The sequence below is a fragment of the Rhinolophus sinicus genome, chromosome 17 (assembly GCF_057876585.1).
Source record: "Rhinolophus sinicus isolate RSI-liver-muscle chromosome 17, RSI-T2T, whole genome shotgun sequence".
Lineage (NCBI taxonomy): Eukaryota > Metazoa > Chordata > Mammalia > Chiroptera > Rhinolophidae > Rhinolophus > Rhinolophus sinicus.
Window position 1 is genome coordinate 200242813 of NC_142517.1, and position 16121 is coordinate 200258933.

The following is a 16121-nucleotide window of genomic DNA, read 5'->3' on the forward strand; positions in this document are numbered from 1 at the left end:
TGTGGCTGTTATGAATAAAGCTCCTATAAACACTAAAACAAAACAAAAACCCAGGATGGTAGGCAGAAGTTGTGAAAATAAACTTACTAGTAGACACAGCAAGTCTAATAATAAATCAGATAACGCAAAGTGCTTGGCACAACTAAGTGATCAAAAATATTAAAAACGGTAATAAATCTTTACTAAGAATAAGCAATTATCACATATATTAATACTAACTTATTGAAAAAGAGTTTAAAACTTAACATGCAAACTGATGTACCATCAGATCACTGTACTCTTTTCCAACACTGGGTGACACTGCTCACTACACTGTTGTACAAAATGGTCTTCAAAGGCTAGCTGGCCTGTATTTACCTTAAGAAAAAAAATGGGGCCGGCCCGGTGGCTCAGGCGGTTAGAGCTCCGTGCTCCTAACTCCGAAGGCTGCCGGTTCGATTCCCACATAGGCCAGTGGGCTCTCAACCACAAGTTTGCCAGTTCAATTCCTCGAGTCCCGCAAGGGATGGTGGGCTCTGCCCCCTACAACTAAGATTGAACACGGCACCTTGAGCTGAGCTGCCTCCCGGATGGCTCAGTTGTTGGTTGGAGCGCGGGCTCTCAACCACAAGGTTGCCAGTTCAATTCCTTGATTCCCCGCAAGGGATGGTGGGCAGCGCCCCCTGCAACTAAAATTGAACACAGCACCTTGAGCTGAGCTGCCGCTGAGCTCCCGGATGGCTCAGTTGGTTGGAGCCTGTCCTCTCAACCACAAGGTTGCCGATTCGACTCCCGCAAGGGATGGTGGGCTGCAACCCCTGCAACTAGCAATGGCAACTGGACCTGGAGCTGAGCTGCGCCCTCCACAACTAAGACTGAAAGAACAACAACTTGAAGCTGAACAGAACCCTCCACAACTAAGACTGAAAGGACAACAATTTGACCATTGTTCCCCAATAAAGTCCTGTTCCCCTTCCCCAATAAAATCTTTAAAAAAAAAAAAAAAAAAATGGGTTTAGATTCGCTTTACGCCAATGCCAGTTCTAACGATTCTTGCCATGCTCTCTTGGGAAGGATCGTGAAGCCACAACCAGGCACAGCAGAAAAAAGCGCCCTGGTCTGCCAGGGCTGCGGAGATAGAGAAAGGTGGCAGGCATGCTAGGAATAACCATTTTGCCCATAGCACAGAGGAGTTTTTATAACAAGACTTGAATATAATGTGAGCAATTAATTAGGAAATGTGTTCGATTCTCAAAGAGAACTAGTACTGTCTATATATAAAAAAAGATTCTACAGACACATGGCAATGCAGCTAGGTATCTTAGTGAACTTTTACTTTTCAATGGACGATAAGGCGTGGAGATAAGAAGCAGTTTAAATCAAGGTATCCTGCAGTGGCAGTAGCTGGTATACAGGAAGGAGTATTTTTTAAATGTTAATATTGCTGTATTTATTTTCAAGTGTTAGAAAAAAATATAATAAGTAAATGAAGCCCATAATTTTTACAAATATTTTTATAATAATTGTAGGGACAGAGCCAGGAGTGCAGTTTCCAGGCTCTCAGCCTAACGTGAAAGATGTTGTCTCAGGTAGTAAATGGCCATCAACTGTGATTGGATGGCCATCAGCTGTGGCTAGTTGGCTGTCAACTGTAACCAGTGAGTCATTGGCCACTAATATAACTGCTGTGTCTATGCTAGCAAACAAATGGGGGGCTAGCAAGAAGATGGTGGCTGAGCTAGCAAGAGCGGGTTGCAGTTAGCACGGAGGATTGCAGCTAACAAATGAGGTTGGTTGGCTGACAGAGAAGCAGACAGCAGGTTGCAGGTCGTGTGGATCCTGTTTCCTGTGTCTCCAACCCAGCCACCAGCGAGACTATAGTGGCATGACTCCCCTATCTATGGCTCCGTGGGTGTTCCTTTTTGGCCTCACCATGTCCTGTGGTATTATGCGGGGAGCGGGACCAGAGACCCCGCATGACACTCTGCATGACAGTAAAACTAAAGTAGATAGCTTTAAAAGTGCACTAATAAAAAACATATTATAACTAGTATATTACAACTAGTACACAGATATAACAAAAATCATAATGACAAGTTGTGAATTACACTTGGGAAACCAAGGGGTGGGTTTTAGAAAAAGCAGGGCTATCACTCTTGTGCAAAAGGAGATATAAGGCTCAGAGATGTTTAGTCTTGCTTAGAAAGTATGTAACTTTATAAATACCTTTAATGTTAAAATTCCTGTAGGGAAATCATTACTGCAAATCTGAAACTCTCTAGCACCTCCCTCCTTTCCACTCTGGTAATAAATCACGTGACGAAGTGACTCGAGACAGCTGAACAGACTGGCACTTTCGGTGGGAGATATTTCAGTCATAGACCTTGGATATAGACAGACCTGGCCTGGAATCCCTGGTCCAGAGCCAACTGGCTGAGTGGAGGGTGGCCAGTGACCTACATGACCTGCTGTGAGAGACAGGGACACCCATTTCCCAGGGCTGCACTGAGAGGTGACATCACGTACATAAAGCCCTCAGTGAGGGATGAACTCTGCACAGCAGCTGCTGGCCAGGAGGCACACAGTTACAAAAGAAATCCTGTGCCGCTGAAAATAATTTAAAAAATACATTTCTCAATGCTATCATTTTGTAGTTCATGTTCCATAAAATCACTAGGGCTCACAATATGTACCTGTGTGTATGTGCATGGCATGGTACCAGGAGCCTAGCATACCCAGGAGGAGAAAACAGAAAAGCACCGCTCCACTAGTCAAAAGGCCAGGATTCTGCTCAGGTCTCCTGCCATCTGGGTAAACTGTTAGGTGCTCATCATCTCCTGTTGGCCTCAGGCTTCCTCACTGGGACAGTGCCTGGCATACAACAGGGGCACTATCAATGTCGCTGAACAAACAGATGATAACTGAATTAGACAACAGAGGGTGGGGAACGAGATCCATAAGTTCCCTTCTGATGTTACCATCCCATGAATTACAAATACTCAATAAAGTGACGTGAGAAAGGCGGCATCTCCTGACCTGCCCTCTGTATACTGGTAGTAATTCCACGTCTGCCTTCTACTCTAAAAGATAGAGAATTTCAGGCTGGAGTTGAGTTGAGGGGGAAAAAAAGAAGTCGCTTTTCTGGTTGTCTTTGTCGTGCTTTGCTTTTTGGCCCACGTCATTCAGTTGAAACCTCCTTGAGTACTCCGGAGCTACACTGTCAGCACCACAGAAATGTGCAGCAAGAGAAAAGGGAGCTACAAGTTGCACATTTTATTCTTTTCAAATGGTCAATCTGGTGGGGAGGGGGATTTCCTTCTGATTTTGTAATAAAATTCATTTCCTGATTTAGGCCTTTTATGTCAGCTTTTCAACTCAAAACAAATGTTTGTGAACATGTTCAAAGACAAAGAAATAAGTTTAATGTGGAACAGTCCCCAAGCCCTTAACCAGGGCGGCATCTAGTGGACACAGCCACAACCAAATTACGACGCAAGATTCTAACTTAATAAATTTAGTATGAAATTCATTGGGAACCCTCAACACTTATGTGAAACTATACTATACAATACAAAAGTGTCATTTAAGACACCTTTTAAGTCACCACTTCAGGTTTTTCTGTGACAAAAAAAAAAAGTCGCCCAACATTTCTTTACCAGAAATTGTATACCAAATGACAAAGTTATTTTTCTAGAACCTGGAAATTTCAGCAGTCTAGATTTTATAAATTCATATGAGGAATCATTGAATAAATAATTCAGAGATTCAAAGTAAACAATCAGCTGAGCAAAAAAAGCATACCAGAGCAAAGGTAAGTGCCTCAGTGAATCCAGCGGCTGCCATGTCATGTCTTAGAAGTTCGGTGAGCTTATTAAGGGGAAGCTGGAGGGAAAAAAAGGTTTTTCCTTTATTTCACCTCAATAAAATTTCCAATTTTGAAAAAGAGTTATACAGAACATGTCAGTAAAAGGAAACCACCCTTCCATCATTACTGATAGACTGCTTATACCACCCTTTCCCCACCAACACCACCACCTCACTCCCGATACGTCTACACAGACATACACAGCCCACTTTCACCTCTCCCACACACAGCTTCTGCCCCCAGGCCCAGGTTGAGAAAATGAATCTCCCCGTTAGAGATTCAACAAGAGCTCCACACCCAAAACCTGTCTTTCTTCAAAGAACTAGTCATCACAGGTTTTCAACTTACTCTAATCCATTGGGCATCTGTTTTGTATCCTCTCCATAGCAAATGCCTCCCATAGCACAGCATGTCCAAATATTGCTTAATTCCTATGTTCTGGTTTTCTCGAAACCCTCCTGGCATTCAACAATCCGTTTCTAACAATAAGGAGTGTTTATTTAAGGGTGCAATCTTACTTGATTAGCTATGGTGTATGTTTTCGGGAGAATCAGCTGAATGTTGTTATATCCATAAGCAATAGCTGCGTCTTCCACAATATCACACGTGTGGATAACGTCAGCTCTTGTCGGAGGGATTTCAATCTCAATCTGATTCCCATCGCCAATGACTTCTGACTTTAAGTACATCCTGGTCAGAAGCTTAGCAAGATTCTCTGGAGTTTCTCTGAAATAGGAATGTACAAACCATAAACTTCACTGGATTATTTAAAACATGTTTATATTTTGTTTATATGCTACTACCTGAAATAGTAACCCTTCTTTTGGAATTTGATTAGACACGAGACATCCTAACTGATGTTCTATCATCACTTAACCCTCTCCAAGCATCCTTTCAGGAAAAATTAAATAATCTTGTGGGCACTTCACCCTTGAATTATCTCCAACCGTAAACAAATAAATGAAGTTTTCTGGACATACCTGATTCCAACTTTTTTGTTAATTAGATCGGCTCTCACCATCTCCTTTCGGTAAGCCAGTTCCTGAAGAGCAAGAGTTTGAGAAGCTTAAATCCTCCGTCAGATACAGCGTTAGCCTCTTTCTACTTGAACTTGTCATGAGTTTTATCACCCTCCCAAGAAACTGTCACTAGAGCAAGACACTGAAAATAAACTTGGAGTTTCAAAACATTACTGTAGAAGAATACATTTGCTACATTATATTCATACCCGTATATGAACATTCTACTTGCTACACAATTGGAACTGCTCAGAAATAATATAAAATGCCAAACATTTTTCTCTTTCAGATGGTCAATCACCATTCTCTTCAGTAAAACACCGGTGCATTACATCATTTCTAAAATGCTTGTAAATCCTGAAGCTTTTCAGCCTCATCTCATGCAAGAAGGTGTTTAGGACCAAGAATGAATAATTCATGTGTCACGATGTACTATCCATCATACTAAGCCTAAGAGTGTTATGAAGACATTCCTTTCTCATTGTTTTTCCCTGTGGGGAAATGCAGCCATGCCTCCAGTCGCAGCTATTGAGCTGCTCCAGGAGACAGTACGGCTGGGAGCATCTCATGAATTGGTACTCATTCGCCTTAGAACAGTATATAACTTCCATGTTAGGCAGGAACAAACACACATAAAATGCAGACTTTTCAGCACCTTTGGAAACACATCTGTGAACATTTCTTATCACTAAATTACTCTCAAAAGTATCACTGCCACTACCAAAAAGGCTGTAAATTTACAAACCCGTTTGGACTCAGGTAAGGACAATGAGCCTGAGCCTTGCTAGTCAAAATGTAATTCTCAGGCAGAAGTAGCACCACCACCTGAGTGCTTGTGAGAGAGGCAGACTCTCAGGCCTTGATAGCTAGTGGCCGTTACACCCGACGCACTGAACCCAAATCCCAATGTTACCAAGATCCCTAGGGGAAGTGAATACACATTAGAATTTGAGAAGCACTGGACTGGATGCTCATGTTTGCAATAGTGGTAACAAACCTGTACTGAATAGCTAGTATGAGCTCAACAGTACAAGACGCTCTTTTAAGATAATCTTAACCCTCAGAACAGGTACCACTCATATTCTCATTTGACAGATAAGGAATCTGAGTTTTAGGTTAATAAGTAGTTCCAGAGCACAATGGTAAGCTGCTTAACCCTAGTGCTGCGATATTCCCAGTGCCTGGAATAATGCTTTTTAGATAATAAGCACTTGTTATACAGTTAATGAATATAAGCATGCATGCACGCATGAAGTAACAAATAACGAATTAATAAACAACTCGAGGGAGCTTAATTCCAAAGCTCACACCATTAACCATTAGTCTCTCTGACCATCTACCACTTTCGTCCCCTCTGGTTCTCTTATTCCAAACTCTATTCTTTTATATGAAATAACAGAAGACTAGGAAAGAACTTTCAAGTGTTTGAAAAATTATGCTATGTCGTATGAAAAAGAATCAAGTTTTCCCCAGAGGATCATTCTTTTCTGGGAGGACAATCTGGGAAGAGTTGTTTTCAACTAAGTTTAGAAACAAATAAATTGACAAACGATGAATCACTGGGGTAGTACTCCTTCTCAGAAGGCCCATTTCGAATTTATGAAAGCTTTTTATAAATGATTTCAAGGAATTATCAACACGAGGAGAAAAGTGAACCAAATTTTAAGATAGGTTTCTTTTTCTTCCCAAAAGTACATATTTCACTTTTATTAACACTTAACAATTCTTCACACTGAAAAGAAAAATTGAACTTTCCAAATTAGAATTATTTTAAAATAGACTACAAAGCCATCTCTGGCTAATCCCAAATACTGCTATGGTAAACTGTACAAATGGCCACAAATTCTTCCTGCCTCTGCATCCATGGCCTTGGAGTCTTCTCCCCCGTCTCAATCTAGCAGAATTACTGGCTTTGACCAAACAAGATATTTGCTTAAAAGCACTGGACGTCCTCTCTTGCTGTTGGGAATCCCGCAACCCCCATCAAGTACTGAAGACCAAGCTAGCCCCTTGGGTGATAGAGACACCTGACCTGCTGACCCCACAGCCAGGAAGCAGACATGTGAGTGAGGCCATCCAGGTATCCGGCCACTAGCCTGCCAAGCGGCTGACTCCACAAGAGCGAGCCCAGCAGAGGTAGGCCAAGCCAGCCCAGACCAGAAGCACTACCCAGCTGACCAACAGAATCAGGAGATAAACAAATTGTTGTTAGTTGTTTTAAGTCACTAACTCTTGGGGCAGTTTGTTACGTCACAAAAGCTGGTAACAGCCACTAAAATCAATTTGAAAAATAAAATGATACTGCCCATAATTTCAGTCATGCTTTTTACAGTTATACATTTATTTTGAATTATAGTTAATACTCTAGAATAAAATAGAATGCTACATGCTAATGTTATCAGGAAAGGGAAGGTTTTGATCTTGGTAGGTTTTATCTACTTTAAAAGCGACTTAAATAGTAGAAACTATTCTAGATGCTGTTCATTTAATAAATAACAGAGAAATAGTGAAAAACCCAGAGAAAAAGAGCTCCAGGAATGGCCTCACTGAATCAGAACCATAATTAAAAGAGTGGGAGACTGTCGTGAATTATAATGGCATTTTTATATTTATAAAGCCATCTTGGGGAAAAGAGCCTAGACAATTAAGAATAAGCTGGTTCAGATTTATATTTTTTTTCACCAAGATCCTATATCTTCACAATAATTGTGCTGTTAATACGTTTGGAATTATATATTAGTTACAGTGATGGCCTTCAGCAACTGTTAATTCAAGTGTGAACAGACTAATTAGGTTTGGATGGCTGAGTAATTTTAAAGGGGTAAGACTATAAATTACCCAGTTAACTAGTTAATAAGAGAATAAATCTCAGAAATTATGGCCATATAATGCTGTGGTATAATGTAGTGTGTTGGGAACTGAAGTCAGACTGTCTGGGCTTAAATCCTAGCTCCACTATTTAATAGTAACAGGCAAGCTATTTAACATGTCAAGGTCTCCCTATCTCCACCACGAAAAGGGCATAATAACAGCACCCACCCTCACAGGGTTAATGTGCGGACTAAATCCATCTAATGCACATCTGGTGCCTGGCATGTTGGTGGATGGACAGACAGATCACGAGCAATCTATAGCTATTGTTATTATTATTATTATTATTCTATCAGCATCATCAGAACCATCATCAAGTCACTTCTTAAATACTTACTGGAAAGGTATATGATTTTCCATTAGGAAAAACGACCTCAGCTGCTTCAACCCTGAAAAAATAAAATAAAATACTTAAGAAAAAAAGGGTCCATAAAATCTAGAAATGTGTATGACTATCAAATCTTTCACTTCATCTACAACTGTAGCCTCCACACATTTAAACTATTCACCTTCCAACACGGGTGTTTGGATTCATCCTCCTAAATACAACACGACTCTACTATTCCACTTCCTATGGCTCCGTGTCTGCTCAGGTGGCGCCCACCTGATACGTTTGTTTCCCAATACAGCACATCACGCATCCTGCACGGACTCCTTGTCAATAGTGACACACACATTCCAGGTTTTACCGGGGTGTGTGTTACACAACGCAAGCTGACTGACACAACCAGTAAAATGCAAATCAATAATAAAGAAAAGAAGCAACTGATACTGCCCATAAAATTTCAGTCCTGCTTTCTACAGTCATACATTTATTTTGAATTATAATTAATACTCTAGAATAAACTATGATGCTGTGTAAGGGCCATATAGGTTTGTTGAATACATTTTTTTAAATTAAAAAATAAGCTTTGGAAAAATTATAGTAATCTTACTGATATATATATGGGATGTATGCTTTGCTCTTATATCTGCTTCTCTGCCCTTGTTTTGCTGTTCCTCCATGTTTCCATTCTCAAATTCAGTGAACCTTAAACACAGTTTAAATTTCACTGCCTCCGTAAGGCCTGCCCAGCTTGCCTCAGGTAGCAGTAACTTCCCCTTACAAACAGCCAGAACATCACTGAAACTTTTAAAAGTACTTATAACTTTTTTATTTTATACATTATTCATGCACATGTCTTAGCTCCCCACAGAGATTATATGTTCTAGTTACAGGTACACAGTTTTCATCTTTATATTTAGCACAAGTCCTTAGTGCTTTGCCTTCAGAACAACAGGCCATCGAAGAAGGTGCCAAATGAACTTACGTAAATTGATTCTCACAATATTCACTGAACATGGTGACAATAATATCAAGAACTATTTTTGCCTGCAAAGGAAAAAGACAAATGTTATGCTAATCTATAAATAAAACACATTCCCTCTTTACTCAGGTGGAAGTGAATTAATATTTAACATAATTTAGTCCCCAAACATCTAAAAATGGGCCTTTAATTAGGTTGGTGCAAAAGTAATTGTGGCTTAAAAGGTTAAAAATAATTGCAAAAACCACCATTACTTTTGCACCAACCTAATATATACATTCTAAAAAGGGGGGCGGAATAAACACTTGTGAGCTAAAGTAGGCCTGTCCTTATCTTCAAGTGTTCTGCATTTATTTGGTGCCGAGTTACAATCCATGACCAAGGCAAGTCATTTGCTTTCCCCACCCTCTCCCTTGGGTTCACCAAGTGTCGAGAGAGACATATGGCCAACTACAAGGTACAATTTATCAATCTCATAAGTCTCTGCAGCCAGATACCTGACTCATGGCTCAACCACTTACCAGCAGTCTGACTATGTGCAAGTGATTTACGGTCCTTGTACCTCAGTTCTTCATCTAAGTGGAGATAATAAAAATTCCTACTTCATTTGGTTTTTATGAGGATAAGTGTGTGTGTGTGTGTGTGTGTGTGTGTGTGTGTGTATCACAGAGAGCAATACCTGACACATAGTGAACACCACAGAGATTTGTTAAAAAAAATTTTAATTGAAAAAAATGCTTAGGAAAAATACAGTAACCTTATTGGGGTATATACTTTGCTTGTATGTGTACTTCACTCTTACACATAAGCTTCAACAAAGAAGGTCTGCTAATGTATGAATTTTAAGAAAAGTTTTTTAATAGGAACACTACTCTGACAATATTTTCCAAGGCAAATATGGTACATAAAGTTATAAACGAAATACCTTGCAGTGGACTCGAATTCTGTCAGATGTATGTGACTGCCGTTTGGCTGTCCTACTTCTACATCACAGCCCTCTCCTGCCACCCACATTTACCTTTCTTAAATTGCTTAACTGCCACCTCACTCTATGCCTTACTCAACATGCGTAAATAACTCATATGCTACAGAAAAAAACTTTCATACCAATCCAATCCAACCCATGTGGTGGCTGAAAGTGAGTGAACAACTAGTATTCTATATATTCTCGATACTGTGTGCATAAATCCTTTATCAATTTGCTAATAAAGAAAACTTCTTTATAGCCAGTTGGATTTTTGTTGTTTTTTTTTTTCTTTTCAGAATTTATATTTTACTGTCAGGAAAATTTGCTACAATTAATTGTCAAAAACTTGGAATTTATATATTTTAAATCCCATGAAATTACAGAAATTCTCATCATTTGAGATTTTTTAAATTACAATGACTTAAAGTGAAGATTAAAGGACTCTGGGTCATAGATAGAAATTTAACAGTTGTTCCCTTGTTTGTGTAATATTATCTCATATAGCCAGTTGGTTTTGAAAAATGTTTTACCAAGTACAAAAAGGTACCAAATTACTCAGCATTTAAATTAAGCCAACTAAGATAAACAATTGATACAGATCCCATTACAATACTTATCCCATTCTCTGTTTTACAATTAGGTGTATGCCTTATTTTCCCACTAACCTATGAATTCCTTGAAGTCCAAGAACATGCAACTCATTATTAAATTTATGGCACTGGAAAGACAATAGGTGCTCATTAAACATTTGTCGATTGAACGAAGGCACCATAACCAAAGTACAGAAAATCTGTATATTTTAGAAATTTTCTAATTTTCTAAATCTCTAAAATATGTTCCCACTTTGAAAATAAACACAATTTAAAGTTTTGCCACATAGTCTTGGTCCAGACGTAAAATCTATTCTGTCTGACAGCACACACACACAAAAAGCGTTATTTACCTTAGTAAAGTCAGTTCCTGTGCATTCAATAAATATATTTTTAGTATTTATTGTTATTTTGGAATGATTTCCTATAATGAATGCAAAACAAGAACAACAAAACAGTCAGTTTCAGAAATGTAAGTACACAACATAGCTCTGTAAAATAGAAACTACATTTTGATTTAGAACACGATATAAACTAACACCTCAAAATAAGGGGATATACAACTTTTATTTTAATCCCCTTTGCAACCTAGAGAATAAATGCAAGATAACAAGCTTTACTGAGTGCATTCATCGTGTCAGGTGCTATACCAAGCACTTCACAGAGACTGTCAGCTCATCCTCACCACAACCTATGACAGACTTTTAAGTGGGACAGCTAAGATTCAGAGATGAATCTTATGACCGTGACTGTGATCACAAGGTATAAGCAGCAAGGCTAAGATTTGGGTCTGGATCTGGCTAACTCCGAAGCCCAAGTTCTTAACCACTGTAACTACTAGTGGCCAAGACCCTGAGAAGGCAAAGACTCTCCTTCCCATCGTGAATCAACTAAACCCCCTTCTCACCTCCAGAAAAGCAAATATCTATGAGTTCGATGTCATTAAATTTTGTAAATACGTCTAAGTTGCCTCATCAAAAAGCCTTCAGAAAGTAGTGAAGAGGATAAAATTCAGCTTAAAAACTTTGGTTTAAAAAAACAACAGACCAAACAGAATTTGACCTTGAGTTTACCCAAGTGAATTACCTGCTAAAACCAAAAGATTAACACCCTTTGGAGGAATATAACAGAATCTAGACTGGCATGAGAGAGTATTTATAAACTTATACATATTTACACATTTATAAATTGTATAAAAATCCCAAGTAAAATGTTGTTGAATAAATAAATGAAAAGAACTATTGCAATATAATCTACAAAACATCTGAGATTCTCAGATTAAAAGTTATTTGATTTAATTCAGCCAACTCTATTGAGAATTCTACAGAAATGCTGAGTAATAAGAAGAGACAGCAAAAAAAAAAATCTATGATGCTTAAGAAATAACTCACCATTGATGATTGGAGGCATTGAAAGGACGACACCATTGCTATCGTAGATAACTGGATACAGGGGTTTATTTTCAATGATATGTAAATAATGTTTAAGGTGGTTGTCAGTCTGAAAAAAAAATCAAACAAAATTAGTTTTTATTTCTATCAATGTAATTAGTTTACATACTTACCTACTATGAAAAGATGGGGGGAAGTCAGGGGAAAAAAAAGCCCCAAAATACAGAAAGTTCTAAGTTTATCAAGATTTTCTAATATATAATTAATATTTCAACATCTTTATACAGTCTTATCTCCTACTGTGGACAGATGAGAGCACAATTGAGACATTTTTCAAAAGTGAAAATAGATTTGCACTGGTAAGGCTGAATCATCTCAAATAAAACACACACCATCACAAAATATTTAGATAAATCAGAATAGATCACTGGCAAATCAGGCCAAGATGAACAGCTGCTTTTTTCAAAATATGCACTACTATTTGTTATGTGCAATTTAAAGTGACTACTTAATTCACTTTCACTGCTGGAGTCTAAAATGTTAATAATGGGAGGCAGACACTTTGTAATATTATTTCCCACAAAGAAAACCTAGCTAAATCTTATTGTTCTTTATACTCCACTGAGTTTAAGTATAACCAAGTATAAATATTACAATGTGGTGTGGTCTACTTCAGTGGTTCTCAATTCTAGCTGTGCACTGAAATCATCCAAGAGGACAAAAAAACAAACAAACAACCATAATAATAAACAAAACTATGCCCAGACCCTGCTATTTTTTTTAAAACACTCATTACATTTCTCTTGATATCCCAAGACCTGACTTTGAAGGAATGTCATGATTTATGCAGGGCTATTGCACGATATAAAAGACCAATTACCTTGTATATGTTCATCATTTCACAGGCTGTATACTCCTTTGTCTTATTTAGAGGCTTGAATTTGATATCTGAAGGTCGCTTCGCAGTATAAGTAAATGGGCCTGACAAAGTGTCCAAATCATGGGCACCGATAGCAACCAACGTTCTTTTCCTAAATGTTGACAGGGAGGGAGAGAGGAAGAGAGAAGAGAGAAAAAGAGATTTGTATATTCCAAAGTAGAAATTATAAAAATAACATAGACTATTTATTTAAAAAAATTATTTTTAGACACTTCCCTAAAATTGCCTGTGGTTACATGGCAACTTCAGAGGAGTATAGCCTTATACTCCTCTCCCAACCATTACAAATGAGAAATAAAGCTACTAAAAACACATTATTTCGGTAGCTGAAGTAAATTCCTTGCCACTATGCTTTCCCGAAACTGTTAACTAGGACATTTTCAAAGTCAACATTCCCTCTACCTTCTTTCAACCTTATTTCCTCTTAGTGTCCTCAAGTGAACATAAATGTTTTATTAAAATAAACTACCAAATTGCTTTAGTTTTTGGCTTTTCCGTATTTTCTTAGTTTCTGTCACATAGTTGTATTATCTTAACAATGGAGAAATTTTAAGAACTGTGAATTACATTTAAAGTTTAATGTGTAAGGAAAATTCAAAAGCTATTAATTTCGTTTGTTCTGCAGTTTATCTACAAAGGATTTAAGGTAATTTTAGGAACTTACAGTAAGTTACAAATTAGGAGAGAAAGAAATAGAAGTAGAGATATAAAACAGAGCCAGGAATGATGTTAATACTAAATTAGAATCTAAAGGCCCACAGTCTTATCACAAAGAGTCACAAATTTGGCTCTAAGCTTTCGAATAGACAATTCAAAATGACAAACTTGATCAGATTTGACGGTGTTTCTAAGATTTCTTAAAATTTGTTTTAGATGTATCTGCACACATATTTATATATTTATGCAGAACCACATAGACATAGCAAACAAATAAAATGCATTAATAACCAAAGATGTCATTAAAATCCATGTTACATGAACTATGAAAGTTTTTAAAATTTGTAAGAAACCAGTTTTGGTCAATCTCTAAGACCAATGACTAAAACTTTAATAAATATGGTTGAACTGAATAGTATTGTTGACAAGCAGAAAGGATGTGTTACTTTACTCAATGAGTTATATACTTATGGAAGATAATCACCCCAGAACTACCACAGGTTGAAATATATATGGTTTGATAAGTTTAAATAAATTAACAATTGACAAATCCGTGGGTAAGAAAGCCTGTGCTTCCTTAGATATTGATATTGGTCCCTTAATCCTAAAATGGGATCTCAAGATGTCCCTAAATTTCGACTTCAAACCAATCATAAAAAAAATGAATTTCAGACAAATCAAAAAGCTACACATTTTGAAAAACAAAAGACAAAAATGTACATACACACACACAACAGAACCCATAAAAATTAATCAAAGAAATATAGGAGAATAATGCTTAAAACTGTGGAACAGGATACCTTCTTAAGTTAGACACAAAATATAAAATTCATATAGGAAGACTGATAAATGACTACACCCAAATTGAAAATCTTATATATCCAAAAGACCCCCAAAGTCAAAAGACACACTAATAGAGAAGGTTTACAACGTATATATAGAAAATGGATTACTATCCCAAATATATATAGCTATGAAAACCAAAAATAGTTAGAAATCAAGATTTTACCTATCATACTGGCAAAAATTTTAAAGTATTGCTATGAAAAAGCAGCAGGTAGGAGCTGAAAGGACTAGTAGAAAATTCAGGGGCTGCCAACTGCAGAGGTCTCGTCTAGCCAAATGTTTCGAGTCTGAGTCTAGCTAAATATTTGGGAGTTTTTGCCTGCAAGAACAAAACCACTCCTCAGAGAAACAGAACAAAATCAAGAGCCTCTTCCATCACATAATATTCTATATGCAATCAAAAAGCAGTGGATATGAGAAGAAACAGGGAGATGTGACTCATAGACTCCAAACAAAACTTGTCCACGCACAAAAAACAATAAAATAAAATAGCTTTCAAATCACCGGATTCAAAGCTGCTAGTACAAAAACTGTTCAAGAATTACGGGCAAAATATATACATAATGAAGAAATGAAGAAATAGCAGCGGAAACTTTAAAAAGGGAACGAAATGTATTCTAAAGATGAAAAGGAAAATAACTGAAGCAAAAAACTGGACACTTCTAGCCACGATGGAAAAACAGAGACTAGATTTACTCTCTTGCATGAAATAACCATAAAAGGGGCAAAACATATGAATCAATAGTTTTCATGGCTGGCACTGGACACCAGGCAATGAAGGGCAGCCATTCCTGAGAGACCGGAAACAGCTGAGGTGAGCCCCACGATTTCCCCAGCTTATTGCCTGGAGCGGTTTCCAAACTGCAGGACAGGAAAGGGGAAGGGGAACCCGATTAGAGCCCAGAGGACTCCCCAGCTTGAAGAGACATAGCTGACTGTCTAGGGAGACCAAGATGGCTGGAGTTCAATGGACAGAGTATTGGAAAGGAGATAGCTACAGAGAGAGCGAGCTCTGGAGATCTGCAGAGGACCCTCCTCAAGTATTCAGCCAAGTATTGATCAGCTCCTGTATGTGAAGAAATGACCCCAGGCGACAGGGAAGAACCATCCAAGGTAACTCGGGGAAACAGGGCTCATACAAATAGAAAACCTCACTACTCATGTGGAATAGGTAAAAGAGGCAGGAAGGTCTTGCCTCAGTAGTAGCAACTAATTAGCCCTACACAGATCACTGCTTAATCAATGAAAAACATAAACAGAGGAAAAGAAAGCAGAGAAAAGTCAATGAAACCAAAAGCTGGTTCTTTGAGATCAATGCAATGGATAAACCTTAGCCACACTGATCAAGGGAAAAAAGACACAGAATGAAAAAGGTACTATCACTACAGATACTACAGATATTAAAAGGATAGTAAGAGAATATTACAAACAACTTTAAGCCAATAAATTTGATAACTCAGACTAAAATGAATACATTCCTTGAAAACCACAGATTTCCAAAGTTCACTCAAGAGGTTAATCAGGATTTACTGACAAGTACTCTGGTGTACCAGAGTATTAAGACAAGTACTCTGGCGTACCAGAGTATTAAGACAAGTACTCTAGCGTACCAGAGTATTAAGGATGTGATTTATTCCTCCCCTGAGTAAAAGCTCCTGATTTCCAAATGCAGCAAATAAAACAGAGCTT

At 37.9% G+C, this 16121-nt stretch overlaps 1 protein-coding gene across 1 annotated transcript in view; it reads right to left on the minus strand.

Annotated features, from left to right (window-relative positions):
• Window positions 1–16121, minus strand: part of FARSB (phenylalanyl-tRNA synthetase subunit beta) — a 65679-nt gene that overhangs the window by 36018 nt on the left and 13540 nt on the right. The window contains exons 6-13 of the mRNA XM_019753680.3: window positions 12870–13020; window positions 11990–12098; window positions 10952–11022; window positions 9045–9106; window positions 8072–8123; window positions 4825–4886; window positions 4363–4570; window positions 3781–3861 (exon numbers count right to left, since the gene is read on the minus strand). Of these exons, the coding sequence (XP_019609239.3) occupies window positions 3781–3861; window positions 4363–4570; window positions 4825–4886; window positions 8072–8123; window positions 9045–9106; window positions 10952–11022; window positions 11990–12098; window positions 12870–13020 (796 nt within the window). The remainder of the gene's footprint in view (window positions 1–3780; window positions 3862–4362; window positions 4571–4824; window positions 4887–8071; window positions 8124–9044; window positions 9107–10951; window positions 11023–11989; window positions 12099–12869; window positions 13021–16121) is intronic.